The sequence below is a fragment of the Haliotis cracherodii genome, unplaced genomic scaffold (genome assembly GCF_022045235.1).
Source record: "Haliotis cracherodii isolate W230 unplaced genomic scaffold, xgHalCrac1.p SCAF_20, whole genome shotgun sequence".
NCBI classification, from domain to species: domain Eukaryota; kingdom Metazoa; phylum Mollusca; class Gastropoda; order Lepetellida; family Haliotidae; genus Haliotis; species Haliotis cracherodii.
Window position 1 is genome coordinate 8,679,090 of NW_027266276.1, and position 18,088 is coordinate 8,697,177.

General features: G+C 41.0%; 1 protein-coding gene across 1 annotated transcript; it reads right to left on the bottom strand.

Annotated features, from left to right (window-relative positions):
* Positions 1-3,687: 3,687 nt before the first annotated feature.
* Positions 3,688-18,088, bottom strand: LOC139470474 (uncharacterized). The gene is made up of 10 exons (XM_071252883.1): positions 18,066-18,088; positions 16,767-16,848; positions 15,497-15,622; positions 12,877-15,047; positions 11,734-11,878; positions 10,032-10,178; positions 8,529-8,696; positions 7,600-7,722; positions 6,239-6,398; positions 3,688-4,157 (listed from the first exon to the last, which is right to left on the bottom strand). The coding sequence occupies exons 1-10, from the start codon at positions 18,086-18,088 to the stop codon at positions 3,688-3,690; spliced, it is 3,615 nt and encodes a 1,204-aa protein (XP_071108984.1).

Sequence of the window (18,088 nt, forward strand, 5' to 3'; positions counted from 1 at the left end):
CATCTAGTACTGCACGTACTGCACTTATACTGAACTGTGAGTTGATCAGCAACTAGAAATATATAGAAGAAACATTATGTTTCCAATAAATCAACTCTAGAATGCAACCCTACGGAAACACAATGGCACTAAACGACTTCCGTACAATCCACAATATATCCTATTTCTAATCGCGATAATTAGAACTCATCCATATATATATACACCATCATAAAATACATAATCAACAAACCTTAAGCGTTAATGGATTTCCTAACATATCCAAATCCAACATGATGAGAAACTGACTCAATACGGCAATAAATCTACCCGAGTATAAGATCTGTCTTTCCTTGTGAGGTGAAAGTAGCAACTGATTTTTTAGATTTTTAAAATTGTTGTGGCTGTGGTCAGCTTGGCCAATCAACGAGACAATAGACTGAGGCCGGGGCGCTTGGGAAAAGAGTGCTGTAAGTCAAAAGCATGCAGTGTGACAATCAGTGGAGAGTCTGCTTACTTAATGTGACAGAGCTATTGAATGAATGTGTAAGGTATAAAATACTAAAGTATAAAACGTAACTAATATTCTAACTAATAATATAATCTTACAAAGTAAGTATCGTCATAAACTAATTAGTTATAATGGTAACAAGGCCATACAACCTTACTACTAACTCCTAACTAAAAGTTATGTACATATGTATAAAATACTTCAGCCTGCCACAGATCACAGCTTGTGTCTGACACTGAGTGTGTTAACTGGTTAATTAAAAGTTTGAAATGTATAATGAATAGATGTTAAAAAGGTAGAATGGATGATTGTTTGAAATGTATGATGAATGTATGGTTTTCAATGAATTAAAAATGTTTAAATGTTTAAATGTGTGAAAATAGTGAAAATTGAATGAATTATTATGAACATATATTTCTTTGTCGTTTTTACGGTCTATGCTTGTCGTCCAAATTTGTGTGCGAGTCAGCCAAATAAAGTACGGATGCACCAAATAGGTCCGAATCTGACGGGAATTTTAGCTACGGGTTAGCCATGTTTGGTGGGTATGGATCGTCTACATTTCAACTAGCTGGTGAGAATTCGTTTTAATAGAATTAAGATGAAAATATACTAAGACACTTTTCCCTGACGCCTCTTCTAATTAGTGATTGAGTGAGTGAGTTTGATTTTACGCCGCTTTTAGCAATATTCCAGCAATATTACGGCGGGGGACACCAGAAATGGGCTTCACACATTGTACCCATGTCGGAAATCGAACCCGTGTTTTCGGCGTGACGAGCGAACGCTTTCACCACTAGGCTACCCGACCGCCCCTCTTCTATAAGTGATACAGTCAAATTTCAACTGGCAGTTTTGGTTTGTGATTTGCATTATAAAGGCTTTCCACGAAGAAGTATTTTCAACGTGATTTCTTGCACAGATGTGATTTTAGGGGGATCGTAGAACATAACGATAGGGTAAAAGGTAAGTACATAATATGTTATCAAACAATGTGTCTATGGTCATATAATGTCTCAGCTATCCGAATACATAAAGGGTTAGCGGTATTTGTCAGAGAGTCAATTCACTAGGGTTTAAGGCCGCTTCTGACAGTATGCTATATATAGGGTTGTAACGATTCCTCGATAAAGGTGAGACAAGGTGCGTTTACTGTGTGTGTGTGTGTGTGTGTGTGTGTGCGCGCGTGTCTGTGAGCGCGTGTGCGTGTGTGTGCGCGCCCGTCGCCCGTTTTATAGTGCTATCCCGCTGAGTTACCACGACGCAGTTTAACATGGATACCCCATTCAGATACAGTATACTTCACATGTGAATAGGTCTCCGGCAACCCATGCTTGTCGTAAGGGGCGACTATAACCGAACCGGATGGTCAGGCACGCTGACTTGGTTGATGCATGTCGTATCCCAATTGGACCACGGTGTTTATGCCATTATGCAGTGGGGTAGCCCAGTGGGGAAAAGCGTCCGCTCTTCACGAGAAAAACCAGGTTCGATTCCCCAGATGACTATGTTATGAACACTGAACTTAAGCCCGTGATTATTCAGGGTAAGATCACAGGTCCCCAGCAACATATTTACTGGTGGTCAGGCATAGTGACTTTGTTGATTGTGTCACTACGCGGACTGTTTTTCATAATACCAATCACTAAGGCTGCCCTTATATAGCTGGAATATTGCTGAGTGAGGCGTTAAACAACAATCAAACAAACCACAAAGCTAGTAGTCATGGGTCACACAGTAGTTCCAACATGCTATTTTTAACATGGATATAAGTTCATTTCTGGTTGTCTGCATAAATTGCTGGAATATTGTTAAACGTGGCATAATTCTTTTCTCCCTGTACACCTGCATTCTCACCTTACCTATGAGTACATTGAAACCCTGTTAATCTGGTTGGTTACCTTCCGAGTGAAATCATGGCGCATTTCGGAATTAACAAATGGAGTAATGTCATCTGAAGCATTCCCGGTATATGTTTCTAAAGGTTGAGTGTCCTGATAGACAGGGTCCAGAATAACGAGGTTTCACTGTACTATTCACTGCTAAGGACGGAATGTTATTACCTTATATTTGACAATAATGTGTCCGAAAACACGCCAGCAAAACATTTTCTGTCTGTGGCAAATCGTAATCTAGACAGCTGGCCCCTGTTCTTCAAAGCGATCTAAGCACTAAGGTGATCGAAACTCCCATACTTTAACATGTACTTAAGACAACAATAGCGCTACGATCGCTTTGAGCAATGGAGTCCTGACAAAGAAAAAAACCCCTTTAAATAGCACTATCCTCCTTAAAACCTACCACAGTCAAAATTAACAAGATTTAGATGCAATTTAGGACAATTTAAGGTTGCGTCAAAAACACCAACTTGAATATCATGCTTACTATCTTAAGGAGATACAGCTAATTGTCCTGGCAGAATTTCTTTGGGCATTGTGGTCTGAAATCGCTACTACCCTAAGCCGATATGTATTCTATAGACATTCTATCCTTGAAGATTATACCTAGATGTCCAAGGTGCCCCTACATGGCTTACACCATGACCATGTAAGGCTTGGTTTGTGGTTTTATGCTGCACTCAGCAACATTCCAGCTATATGACGGCGGTCTGTAAATAATCGAGTCTGGACCAGACAATCCAGTAATTGACATCATGAGCATCAATCCATGCTATTGGGATACGATGACATGCGTCAACCAAGTCAGCAGCCTGACCACCCGGTCCCTTAGGACAAGCAGAGTCGCCTTTTACAGCAAGCATGAGTTGCTGAAGACCTGTTCTACCCTGGATCTTCAGGTCCATGGTTACACACTATAAATGTCCATGGTCCTGTGGGCTCCATTCTGAGAAAGCCATGCTATGCTGGACTTTCCCTTTAAGGAATGTGGTCAGTAGATATAGGGTGCATCTTGCTGGTCTGAATCTGGGTAGCAAGGAAAGTATAATCTACATCTGCACCTTAAGTAGATTCTTGGCTTCCAACACTCAATCAGCAGATCCTGCAACAACCCAAGGAGAAAACTCTGCAGTGAGATGTGTAGCCATTGACAACTGTACCACCCTGCCCCAAAATGCCATGTGATCTTGAGATTAATGCATATATAATACTTTAAGAAAACTGTATATCACTAATGAAATAACTTACAGCCGAAACTAAATTGAAAACATGAAACACAATGTGAACGTTTTCATTTATTTATAAAGTAATGCCATTCACAAAGACTCCAAATCTCCCATTTACATCAGGTGTCTCTCCAGTCACAATGTGAGCATCTGTCTGGGTTACCATGGCAACAGTATCCATAGCAGCAGACCAGGCGGCCATCTTTGAATTGTAATTGTCAAATGAAAGAGAGCATTTTTCAGGGCTGTTCTTGCACGAGTTCCTCTGAACATCACCCAGCTTGGAAGCAAATGATGAACACTGTTTGTTTGTTTCATCGTTCTGCACGAAATAGCCATTTGTATGTGGCAAAATTGATGTGTGTCCCTCACTGTTGATAGACATTATGTCCATCACATTGTGATCATTACGAGGCTCAGGGCAAGGGGGTTTAGCACAGTTGTTGGTAACCAAACGGCCCATGTTGCGAAATACATTCGCCATTGCCTCAGTAACCACAGGTCGGTAAAGGTCAAGGTCACAGGTCACATCTTCCATCACACCTAAAACAGATAATTAATTAATCATCATAAATAAAATAGGGTCGTTTGCAACGTTCATTATTTGGGGAACAGTTATCGCTAATGAAATATGACAGTGCGGAGCTCCCTAGCCCTTGATGATGAAGGGGATGGGTATTGGAGTATCAAAGTGTATCATTAACTTCATAAATGGAACAAAACAAGATGCTGGTACAACATATGTTTACTCATTCAATAAATATGCAGCCATCTTGGGGCCCTGGATACATCTGGCAAGTATATAACATTAAACACATGATGATAAAAATCCCAGTTTGTAACCCCCCTATATACCGAGCATTGATATGATATTATTATACATATTGTGGACAGAATGAACCTATATTAACCGATATACCGGTAATACTTCACACCCTTAATAATGAATTGCCACAGTGCAGAGATCTCTAGCCCTTGGCAGGTTCCACAGAGCGATCACAGCACCAAGATGATCGTAACTCCCATACCTTAACATAGGCTTACAACAGTCGTAGTTCTACGAACAAACAGGTCCAGGGCACCAACAGCAAGCTTAATAGGGCTTTTCTCAACTATATGAATCATTGTAAAGTGTATGAACATTTATTAGCTGTATCTGATGTTTTCGCCTAGTTTTGGTGTGAATTAGCTTTAAAATGATAAAAACGAATAGGTTGTAGGCAAGGGTTTTTTTTTTTCTACAAATACATATTAAGCATATGGAAATATTTTCTGAAATCAGAGAATGACAACCAGTCCTATACTTCAGTCACAAATATTTCCTTACAGACCTTTTCTATGTTTCTAGGTTCGTCAGCACCATGTCCGTGGTCCTGGATTTCACCAAAATGGTTAAATGCCTGAGACCCGTATCGGTTTGGGCTTTCCTCCCACATCAAGCTGTCATGCTGTGATATGATTGGAATACTGTTCAAAGGGCGATAAACTCAACTCATTTACTCATACTTATAATATTTTCAGTACATTAGTGCATCCAAACCCTCTGAAACCTCTGAATGAAACAATGGATAGCTGACTCCCCCCAAATATAATCTTAATACTTAATACTTGAAATAAATTATCTGCCTTAGGCAAGGGCGTTAAATGACTATAAAAGTTCCCACACTTGCCGAACTTGGCTGGATATCCAGTGTTACATTGTGGCTGGACTAACGAGTTCATGCATAGTCTAATCAACATTGTGTAACAAAGTAGACATCCTGTTTGTAAACATGGATTTCAACGTGCAGATTTCGGTTGGTTGCAGGATTTGCAAAGCATTTGTACCTAAAACTGAGCCTTGACAGACATTTTTTTCAATTTTTTTCATGTTTTCAATCAAGGTGCAATACAAATCTTGATTGTCTATCAATCTCATTAAAATCAGACCTTAGTTCTCACTATAGCTAAACAAAGATCTGAAGACATCCCATTAAGGGTCACGTCAGAACGACCTTTCATCCGACCAATCAGTGCGTCGCTTACCAGATTATGAAAGTGACAGTCGGAATGTGATTTCTAGTCATGCATCTCGAAAACCTTAACATGGGGTATTCCGAACAATAGTTACGGGTTTAATGACTGAATCCATACAATCTAGACCATCTATTAGCCATTCCAGAATGTTTTTTTGTTCAGGTTTCAAATTTATAATCGAGAATTTGTCAAAATATGTTTCGAAGCGTAGTCGCCAATTTGAAATTTGTGCCGTAAAGCACAAGAAAGCTGCCTTCTGACTGGTCATTCCATTGGTCGGTTAAAGTTCGCGCAAGATCGGCCTGGCGTGACCCATAATGGGATGTCCTCAGATCTTTGTTTAGCGGAAGCGAGAACTAAGGTCTGGTTTCATGAGATTGGATTATCTATCAGATCATCTTGTCTGGTGACGCCATTTTGTTTCAAGCAAATGCAAGTGATATGAGTGATGGTATTGAATTGGTCCATAGGAGAGACACAGGGACATCACTCGTAATAGCCGCTACGATCGGGCTTGGAAATTCCAGGCAAGGGAATAAAGTGAACTTTTATAGTCGGTTAACGCCCTTGCCTCGGGAAGATGGAAATAAATAAAGGCATTCGCTCACATCTTTTCTGGAGGTACTCCGCACAGAACGTCTCGGACACTCCCCCTCCAGGCAGAACCGTCCCATCATGCAGTGCATTGGCGAGCCTATGGCTACACAGGCCTATCTCCTGTTCCTGTATGTCACTGGCATGAGAACTTGGATGACACAGTACAATTGTCTGTAGAAATGAAGCATAATGTCTACATAGTAACTAGTAGTGAGTGAGTAAGTATGGTTCTACGCCGCTTTTAGCAATATTCCAGCAATATCACAGCGGGGGACACCAGAAAAGGGCTTCGCACATTGTACCCATGTCAGGAATCAAACCCGGGTCTTCGGCATGACGAGCAAACACTTTAACCACTAGGCTACCCAACCACCCCTAGTAGCTGGTAAGAAGCACACTTTCTTCCCAACGCTACATTTCACAAAATTCATTTAAAATCTGTTACCTGGAGACTGAAACAGCCAAGGTATAGTTGTTCTCTATCATATTTCAATCTCACTAACAAACACAACATAAGGTATTTAAATAATCCCTTGATCTGGCAAACTCATTTTACAAACAGAATTAAATAATGAAAAAAACCCAACAGTTTCTGTTGTTTTTGTCATAAATTTAGGCTCTCCCTCGTCACTTCAAAACAAGACAACCATTTTCATATATTAACCAAGACAGAATGTCATCATGTATTTACTTTTCCTGTGACATGGCGATATAGCGAGTCTCACAAATCAATGTCGTATATGTTCATTTCAAGGAAAGTTTAAATAAATTGAATTGCGCCTTAACTTATAATACATAAACATGTACCATATTCGATGTAATAAGCGCCCAGGGCACTCTCAAAATTAGAAATAGGGGGCTCTTATTAGAATATTGTGTTGGTGAAAAAAAACAGAGTTGAAAGATAAATTTCATGGTTTATAGTGACAGCCTGAAATGTTTATGTACGACAGATATATTTTTCCAGAATTTAATTGCCCATAATTAAGGGTGCATATAACACACGAGCGTGTATTATACGCGAATAAATAAGTCTTGTGTACATTGATCAATCGCAAGGGGTGCTAATTGGGATTGTTCACTAGCCAATATATCAGCAAATATCGCCGTGGGCGCTTATTACGTCAAATACAGTATATGCAATAATTTGTCATAACTTTATTGTGGACCTCGTTTGGATTTGGAGTCAGAATTTGTAACCAGTGTGACGGCATAGATTGTTATTCAAAATATCAGTCACTGGATTGTCTTTCCCAGATATGATTATTTATGATTATTTACAGGCCGCTTTGCGGTGTTTCATGAGAAATCAATGTCCACCTGTATGATTCCTTATGTTAATTCATACAGTATTGTGTGTCTCCATGGTTACCTGTAGTGCTGTTGCCATGGCAGTGTCTAGCACTACATAAGCTGATTGAGGGTCGTGACTATTGAGATGGTCACACCAGGATGGGAAGTATGGCCGGACATGTAGGTTCTCGCATACATGACTCTGCAACAAACAAACAAACTCTGCAACAATCTCATTAAAATCAGACCTTAGTTCTCGCTATAGCTAAACAAAGATAGCAACCATCTTGGATTTTTACTGATTGGGCTCATGTGGGGTCAGTAGTTCTGCTCTGTGATTGGTCAATCTCACTGTGAGGGATAATAAGAGAGAATATTGAACCCATGAGTATACAAGTAACAACTAATGTTTAGTTATGATCATCTTTCCGAGGCAAGAGAGTTAACTGACTTTAAAAGTCCAGTTTCCACCCTTGCCGAACTAGGCTGAAATTACTAGGCTCGATCGTAGCGCCACCAGTGGCTATTACCAGTTATGTCCCCTCTAAGCCTCTCTTATGGACCAATCAGATTCCACCTCTTGTATCACTTGCGTTTTCTTCACACAAAATGGTTGTGCCCAGTCAGAGCGATCTGATCGATAATCAAGATCTATATTGTGATAAAACGGGTCTTACATCGCGAAATGCATCAAATCACATGAGCACCGTGATTAAAAACTTGAAAAGATTTGGAAAATATCTGCTGAGAATGAGCTGGCAGTGCACATGCTTTGCAAATCCTGCAATCAACCAAAATCTGCATGACAGTTTACGAACCAGATTTCTATTTAGGTGCATGATTTTGCATAGACTCATTAGTCCAGCCAAAATGTAACTCCATAATACCAGCCTAGTTCGGCAAGGGTGGAAACTGGACTTTTATAGTCAGTTAACTCTCTTGCCTCGGGAAGATGAGTTATGATAAGCAAATACATAGTTTGTAGTGAGCGTTGTCTACTGGTTCTACCTTGCTGGCATCTGTGACATACACACACAGCTCAGTGCCGGTCACCTCTCGCAGGGCTTCCAGCAGTCTGAAGGGCGTACTGTGAACAGTGACCACACCACTAGCTGTCAGCTCGTCCCTCACTCTCTCATCAACCTCACCCTTCACCAGGACCAGATCAACTGACAGCTGAAACACAGAAGATACATTGTGTTAGAGACAGAGGAGATACATTGTGTTAGAGAGGAGATACATTGTGTCAGGACAGAGGGGGTACATTGTGTCAGGAGAGAGGAGATACATTGTGTCAGAGAAGAGATATATTGTGTTAGAGGGGAGATAAATTGTGTTAGAGACAGGAGATACATTTTATCAAAACTGAGGAGATACATTGTGTCAGAGAGGAGATATATTGTGTCACAGGGAGATATATTGTGTTAGAGACACAGGAGATACATTGTGTCAGGACAGAAAAAATATATATTGTGTCAGAACAGAGGAGATATATTATGTCAGATTGAAGAGATACAATGTGTCACAGGGAGATATATTGTGTTAGAGACACAGGAGATACATTGTGTCAGGACAGAAGAAATATATATTGTGTCAGAACAGAGGAGATATATTATGTCAGATTGAAGAGATACAATGTGTCAGACTGAGGAGATACATTGTGTCAGGACAGAGGAGATGCATTGTGTCAAGACTGAGGAGATACACTGTGTCAATATCGAGGGGATACATTGTGTCAGGAGCGAGGAGATACATTGTGTCAGAGAGGAGATATATTGTGTCAGAGGGGAGATATATTGTATCAGGACAGAGGAGATATATTGTGTCAGGACAGAGGAGATATATTGTGTCAGCGACAGAGGAGATACTATATGTCAGGAGAGAGGAGATATATTGTGTTAGAGACAGAGGAGATACATTATGTCAGGAGAGAGGAGATATATTGTGTTAGAGACAGAGGAGATATATATCGTGTCAGGAGAGAGGAGATATATATTGTGTCAGGAAAGAGCAGATATATTGTGTCAAACAGAGGAGATATATTGTGTCAAGACTGAGGAGATATATTGTGTCAGACCGAGGAGATACATTGTGTCAGACCAAGGAGATACATTGTGTCAGGACCGAGGAGAAATATTGTGTCAGGACAGAGGAGATATATTGTGTCAAGACTGAGGAGATACATTGTGTCAGGACCGAGGAAATACATGTGTCAGGAGAGAGGAGATACATTGTGTCAGAGAGGAGATATATTGTGTCAGGACTGAGGAGATATATTGTGTCAGACCGAGGAGATACATTGTGTCAGACCGAGGAGATACATTGTGTCAGACCGAGGAGATAGATTGTGTCAGGACCGAGGAGAGAGAATGTGTCAGGTACAGGAAATACACTTCTTCTAACACTGCAATCTAAATAGGCCAAATATCATCCTTTAAAAACTTTCTAGTTGTTGAAACAGAGTGGTTGATTTGTCAGGAGCATAATGAAATACGGTTTCCTTGTACATACCTCAGTCAATCTCTCCACACAGTGCTGTGGCCAGTTGTCCTGCCTACTGAGATGTCCCACAGACTCCACACCAGTCACACAGCTCCCCTTTACTGCATCCTTGTACCCCTTGTGTCGGAACTTGCAACTCAGGTCCCCATTCAACAGCTGTTGACAGACAGATATGGGCCCTTTATATCCTCATATAAATACATATATCCTTTATATCCTCATATAAATACATATATCCTTTATATCCTCATATAAATACATATATGCTTTATATCCTCATATAAATACATATATCCTTTATATCCTCATATAAATACATATATCCTTTATATCCTCATATAAATGAGCTGGACGTAATGCTGTTTTGAACAGTATTCCAGTTATATCATAGCGTGTCAGCTTTGCAGGTCTCAGACATTTACCACTTTGGTGAAACCCATGAGCATGGGTATGGTGCTGACAAACCTAGAAACATAATCAGGGCAAACGATTTGGGATTCAAACCCACATTCACAGTTTCTGACATGCTCAAAGGCAACAAGTGTGAACACCGAATTGCGGCACAGCCTGTGCCCTTTACAAATACTAACTGTCTGTAAAGGGTGTTGCTTTCTATTCCAGAGCTAGAGTTCTCTTAGGAATTACTTATATTAATAATTTTATTATTTTTTTTATTTATTGAGGTATAACTACATGGATTTAAAGACTGCAAACTGTTTTTCACGTTTAGAACTCATAGAACCCGCATGTTACTGGTCATGCTGGTAAGATCACAATACAAAACAACACTACACTTGTCACTTTTCATGTGAAGGACTTGTAGGGAGAATTATGTGACCCTAACCAAACTAATTTGATTAAACTTTTTCATCGATCAATTTTATAAGGAAGAGGTGAGGTGAGGTAAAATTGGGTTTAACGTCGCGTCCAAGATTATTGCACTTATTTAGCGACGTGCATGCATGTGTGTGTGTTTGTGGCTGCTTGTACTAGTCTGGACTGATGCCGATTTATAGTTCTAGCCCAGTGAGATACCATGCCGCAGTTTAACATGAATACCCCACTCAGACACAGTATACTGACTCCGAGCCAACCAGTCCTTGTTTTAGCCCCTTAATGCCGAGCGCCAGACAGGGTAACAACAAGTACCATCTTTTAACGTCTCTCGGTATGACTCGGCCGGGGTTCGACCCCCGGACCTTCCGCTTTCCAGGCAGACGCTCTACCACTAGACCACGGAGGCGTTCCTTATAAGGAAGAGAATTTAAGGATGTCAACTTCTTTAACATCAGGAACACAACGTTTATGCCTAGTCCTTCATCAGGTGAATGAATGCTAGGAGGCAGAGATTGCTTTGGTTGGTTTGTTGTTTAACGCCGCACTCAGCAATATTCTAGCTATATGACGGCAGTCTGTAAATAACCGGGTCTGGACCAGGCAGTCCAGTGATTGACATCATGAGCATCGATTCACACAATTGGAACCAATGACATGCATCAACCAAGTCAGCGAGCCTGTATGAGGCAGAGAGTATATATAAATACAGGTAAGAACAACAAAAGTAATAAGATAACAAAATGTTTGAATGATTAAATGTGTATGGGATTAATATCCTTAAGCAGAGATAAATTACTTTCACACATATTTGAGAATAATCCTGCAAACGAGAAAAAATGTTTCTGTCTGACATGATCAAGATAAAAAGTCCTACCAGAACATTCCAGTGTTTGTCTGTGTGTGACATGATGTGTGACAGTGTGTGAGTGTCACACCTGGCAACCAGGCCCGGCACCACACCTGTGTGTCTGACAGGTGCTCCGCTCACAGCGCAGGTGTGGAGCAGCCTCAGGTTCACCCTACAAACAACAAAACACACTTGCAAAGACCCGTGAAGATCCGGGGTAGAATAGGTCTTCAGCAACCCATGCTTGCCGAAAAATGTAACTATGCTTGGCGTAAGAGGCGACTAACAGGATTCCGGAGTCAGGCTTGCTGACTTGTTTGATGCATGTCATTGCATCCCAATTGTGTGGATTGATGCTCATGATGTCAATCACTGGATTGTCTGGTCCATTAAAAATCAGATCTTAGTTCTCGCTACCGCTAAATAAAGATCTGAGGACATCCCATTACGGTTCACGTCAGAACGACCTTTCATCCAACCAATCAGAGCGTCGCTTACCAGATCATGAAAGTGACAGTCAGAATGTGTTTTCTAATGATGCAACCTTGAAAGCGTGAACACAGAGTATTCCGAACAGTTACAACCCGTACGACTGATTCGTCAAAATTATCGTCTATCTCTCGCTTTAGTGGGATAAACATTTGAACGGAGGAGGCGTTGCGCGGTACGTGGGAAGCACTGCTATACAATCTCAACCATATATTAGACATTCCGGAATGTTTGTTTGTTCAGTTTTCAACATTTTAATCAAGAACAGTGTCAACATGTTTTTCAAGCGTAGTCTGAAATGGAAGTCGCCAGGTTAAAACGAGTGCTGTAAAATTCGAGAAAGCTGCTTTCTAATTGGCTGATGTCGACTTCTTGTTAGTCATTTCAGTGGTCGGTCAATGTTCGTGAAAGGTCGTTCTGACGTGACCCGTAATGGGATGTCCTCAGATCTTTGTTTAGCTGCAGCAAGAACTCAGATCTGATTTTAATGAGATTGACTGACCCTCGACCATGTTGTGACTTTGCCTTTGCTAAACACCAATATCATTGACCCTCCATCACCATGGCAGGGTATTAAATGCTAACATTTTGGTTTTGGTTTTCCATTTATTAAGCTGTAATCATGATCAAATGTAAAGTTCTTGAATAGTCTCATGTTCATATTCTCCTCAATACACTTACGTATGTTTTCTCGTCACATCCATCTGCATCGCTGCAGCTTGTACCACCATCTTCATCATATCGGGGCAGCCATGGCTCAGACCTTGTGCTACCTCACACCAGCACATGTCCGAAGGAGGAACGTCTGAGGCCAAGGGGAACTGTGTCTCACCAGAACATAAAGTCCTCTCACCACATCCCCCATCACTACTGCCCTGCTTGTCACAGAATGATGGTGGCGTGGATAACTCATCCATATGTGTGTGGGCAATCACAGTGCCAGGTATCTGATCAGCATCCAATGTCATCCGTCTTGTTGCAGCAGCTGCTGCTTCACTGGTGTGATCTGTGGATGTTTTCGAACCTAGTGACAGATCAAACTTGATCCCCCTTGAGGCCTGCTTGCATGATTCCAATTCCATCCCAGAAACACGATCAGTTCCTAAGGACACAACCTGCCCTGTTTCCAACATAAACGACGGTCTCAAAGGTTGCACTGTCAGTCCAGCTCGAACACTTTGTGTAGAATGTAGTGAGATTACATCATTGGAATTGACCCCTCCATTTCCCTTACGCAGCTGTTCTGAACGATTTACTGAACATTCATGGTCTCTCCTCTCAACAGCATCAGTTTTGTCATCTTCATCTGTTGAATTACCTCCCCTGTTTCCAGCTCGGAAATGACCAATATCCCCTGTTGTATTCACATTGTTGAATGTCTTAAAGTGTCGACTGTGAGATAAGGAGTCCCTTAACCCTTCCTTTTTCTTTTGAGACAATTTTTCTAGGAGACAATGTTCAAAATCGTACCTGTTTGATACAGGACTTGTCGCCTTGTGCAGCACCTTCAAGTCTGACCTAGCATTAGCGCTTTCTGATGTCATACTTTCCAGTGTGGACTCTACAGTCTTGAAATAGCGACTTGAGTTCAGGACCCGTTTTTGAGATTTTTTAAGATTGCCCAAACCTAGCATTTTTGTTTCATCAGGTGATGACATTATACTGTTTGATGTAACAGTTCTAGAGCACTCTGTCACAAGTTGAGTCTCGGAAAACTGCTGTTGACATTTATTCACTGTCTCTATCATCATATTCAGCCTATCTAGCTCTGATTGTAAGTTACCCTTCCATTTCTTTGGTTCTGGAACCATATTGTCACCATGGTTACCATCAGCCTCTTTTCCCACATCCATTAGAGAATGTTTAGGCTTTGGCTGTGTGTGCACGAGACCCTTGCCTTCATTGCTCCCCGTATTGGACACTGCCTGCTCTTTGAAATGCCGACTGCCAAGAAAAACATTTGTTTTTTCAACTTTTGTTGGCTTTATTTTTTTCAACAATAAATCCAAAGATTTGATGTCTGGTTCTGTTCTCTCTGCAGTGCCATCTGCATCTATTGATGTTTTATTCTCCAATTCACGATCTTCAAAACAAGAATCAAACTCATCCTCAATCACTTCCCTGACAGTCTGACTCTGAGAAGATGTAAGTCTATCACAATCCAAGACAGTTGTGTCCGAAGCCTCTTGATTAAATCCTTCACAGTACCTGTCATTCAAATTTGCAATTCCTTCAGCAAGTAATGTTTCAGTTTGAGACAAATGTGAATTTTGTTTACCAGTCTCACAAGCAAACACTCTCCCACTCAGTTCACATGCAGTCACATTTTGGTGTTTCCAAGGTCCATCATCAAAACAGTCGTCAAAGTCTGAATCATGCTGGTCAGCATCGGACAACCTACTGATCAAACGGAACTCATCTTGGGCTTCTAAACTCTCTTCATGATATGTTTGACCAGTTTGGGCCTCCTCACTGATTCTTTCCTTGCTTGGTATCGACCCCTCAAAGAACCACCCAATATCATCCTCATCCTCATCTTCTTCCTCCTGGACTTGCTTCATCTTAAGCTGAACAAACTTGGTTTCTGTCAATTCCATGAGATCACTTCCTGGCTGAGCAAACTCCTCATTATCTTTGTATATTCTCTTTTCAGAGTCTGAAAAAAGCACTTCTTTAAAATCGTCTGATTTGTTAGCTGGGAGTTTGTCATGATGAATGTCGTCCGTGTGTGGACGGTCCGCTGGGGTAGCATGCAGGTGGCTGGTCAGTGGTATCTGGAGAGCTGACAATCTACACATGCAGTCCGACAGTGTCTCTCTCATCAGGGTTATCACATCGTCTGACGGAATTCCCTGAAAATCAACATACAATTCATTATTGAGTGCATCTCCCCGAGGCAAGAGAGTCAATCTCATTAAAACCAGATCTGAGGACATCCCATTATGGGTCATGTCAGAACGACCTTTCATCCGACCAATCAAAGCGTCCCTTACCAGATCATGAAAGTGACAGTCGGAATGAGTTTTCTAATCATGCAACCTCGAAAACGTTAATACGGGGTATTCTGAACGACAGTTACAGACTGATTCCGTCAAAATTATCGTCTATCTCTCGTTCCGCAGGATAAACATTTGAATGGAGGAGGCGTTGCACAGTAGCTTACCAGATAATGAAAGTGACAGTTGGAATGTCTTTTCTAATAATGTAACCTCATGCTTTGGCCATGTTGGCACGACGAGCGCGCTTTGACCACCAGCCTACCCAACCACCCCTGGATAGTAAGAGACTGTGCTGATATTACCTGTTCACACAGAGAGAGATATGCTTCTGTCAGAAAACCGTGTAGAGTGAGGAGAGATTTCACTCCAGATCCAAAGCGATGACTGTGAGCTTTACACACAGCTACTATCAGTTGACCAATGGGGTGCTGAAACAGACATGTATCGAGTGAGTGAGTGAGTGAGTGAGTGAGTGAGTGAGTGAGTATGGTTTTACGCCGCTTTGAGCAATATTCCAGCAATATCACGGCTGGGGGACACCAGAAATGGGCTTCACACATTGTACCCATGTCGGGAATCGAACCCGGGTCTTCGGCGTGACGAGCGAACGCTTTTACCACTAGGCTGCCCAACTGAGGGAATGAGTGAGGGAAGGAATGAGCGAGTGAGGATATGAGTGAGAGTGACAGTGAAGAAAAAAGTTAGTGAGGGAATGAGACAAAAAAGGGGTGAAGGAGTGTTGTTTTATGCTGCAGAATACAACATTTATACCATGACAGGCTGTAAAAATTAATAGAGCAATGACCAGATAAACCAGTAGTTGAGTGCACGATCAGTGATCCACAGAAATTGACAGAATCAGCCAGGTCCATCTTCCTGAGGCAAGGGAGTTATCTGACTATAAAAGTCCAGTTTCCAACCTTGCCAAACTAGGCTGGAATTACGGAGTTACATTTTGGCATTTACTATACATAATCAAATCAAAATCGCCTACTGAAATCAACATCCCATTCGTAAACTGCTGTGCAGATTTAGTCTGGTTGCAGAATTTGCAAAACATGTGTATTGTCAACTCGGCATCAACAGATAGTTTCCAAATCTGTTCATGTTTTTAATCAAAGTGCTCACGTGATTCGATGCACTTCACAAAGTAAGACCTGCTTGTTACAAAATAGATCATGATTATCGATCAGATCATCTTCACTGGGCGGCACCATTTTATTTGAAGCAAATGCAAGTGATATGAGAGGTGCAATCTGATTGGTCAATCCGGGACATAGAAGGGACATAACTCGTAATGGCCAGTGGTGGTGCTACAATCGAGCCCAGGAATTCCAGCCTAGTTCGGCAAGGGTGGAAACTGGACTTTTTGGTTTAACTGTAGCTTACTGCATATCAGAGCAGTCTTGAGCAGACAAACCAGTGGTGATAGAATGAGCAATGGTCTTTGAGTCATTAATTGTAGTGTAGATTTTAATTATTTTTACTTTCATTTCTGAATGCTCCGGTCTGTCAAACTGGTACACTGATACATTAAACACATAATGCCCTTGTGTCCAGGAAAATACAAACCTCTATGTCCAGTAGTTGTAGAAGTAGAGACACATCCTTGACATACACGGTATCACCGTGCTCGCTGACAACACACTTCACACTGAAAGTACAACATTGGAACTCATGGTCAAAGTAAACATGGTAAAAGATCCATAATGGAAATGAGGAAAAATTAAGATTTTTTTACCTCTACTTAAGATTATTATACCATGGCTGGCAACAATGTAGTTTACCAGGTGGTTTGCAATGGAAAATAAACTCAATTAATGAAACATGGACTACCTTGCAGTCAACTAAACGTGAAATCCCCTGGTAATCAACTAAACATGAACTACCTTGCAATCAACTAGACGTGAAATCCCCTGGTAATCAACTGAACGTGAAAGCCCCTTGTAATCAACTAAACGTGAAAGCCCCTTGTAATCAACTAAACGTGAAATCCCTTTGCAATCAACTAAATGTGAAATCCCCTTGCAATCAACTAAACATGAAAGCCCCTTGTAATCAACTAAATGTGAAATACCCTTGTAATCAACTAAACGTGAAATACCCTTGTAATCAACTAAACGTGAAATACCCTTGTAATCAACTAAACGTGAAATACCCTTGTTATCTCAACTAAACGTGAAAGCCCCTTGTTATGAATTAAATGTGAAAGCCCCTTGTTATCAACTAAACGTGAAAGCCCCTTGTAATCAATGAAACGTGAAAGTCCCTTGTAATCAACTAAATGTGAAATACCCTTGTAATCAACTAAACGTGAAATACCCTTGTTATCAACTAAACGTGAAAGCCCATTGTAATCAGCTAAACGTGAAATACCCTTGTAATGTAATGAGCAATGAAAATGTTATGAGATAATATGAGTTTGTACCTTAAAGTGAAGTTGCTGATTAATGCATTAGTGTATATCAACAATGTATATGGATAACTCTCTCAACTATTTTATTCTTTTCTATACTATTCTAGTTCACTATTTGTTACTTAGACATGCTTGTCGTAAAAGGCGACTAACGGGATCGGGTGGTCAGGCTCGCTGACTTGGTTGATACACGTCACCGATCCCAATTGCGTGGATCGATGCTCATGATATTAATCACTGGATTGTCTGGTCCAGACGCGAGTATTTACAGACAGCCGTCATATAGCTGGAATATTGCTGAGTGCTGCGTTAAACAACAAACCAACAAACCAACCAACCAACCAACCAACCAATCGTCACTTAGAGAGAGATATCCATTTACTACTTTGCACATATGAACGCCAGAAGCCATTTGGTATTTCACTGTGTCTAGAGCTTGCACAGTTTACACTCACCCAGCGATAAGCATGTGCTGCAT

What these genes read in the sequence shown, in the direction of transcription:
- LOC139470474 (XM_071252883.1), bottom strand. Translation starts at nt 18,088, where the DNA reads ATGCAGCACATGCTTATCGCTGG. An exon ending in GTGTGGAGAGATTGACTGAG is followed by an intron (nt 8,697 to 10,031) that starts GTATGTACAAGG and finishes TCTGTGTTTCAG; the next exon opens with CTGTCAGTTGATCTGGTCCT. An exon ending in GGAGTACCTCCAGAAAAGAT is followed by an intron (nt 4,158 to 6,238) that starts GTGAGCGAATGC and finishes TATCTGTTTTAG; the next exon opens with GTGTGATGGAAGATGTGACC.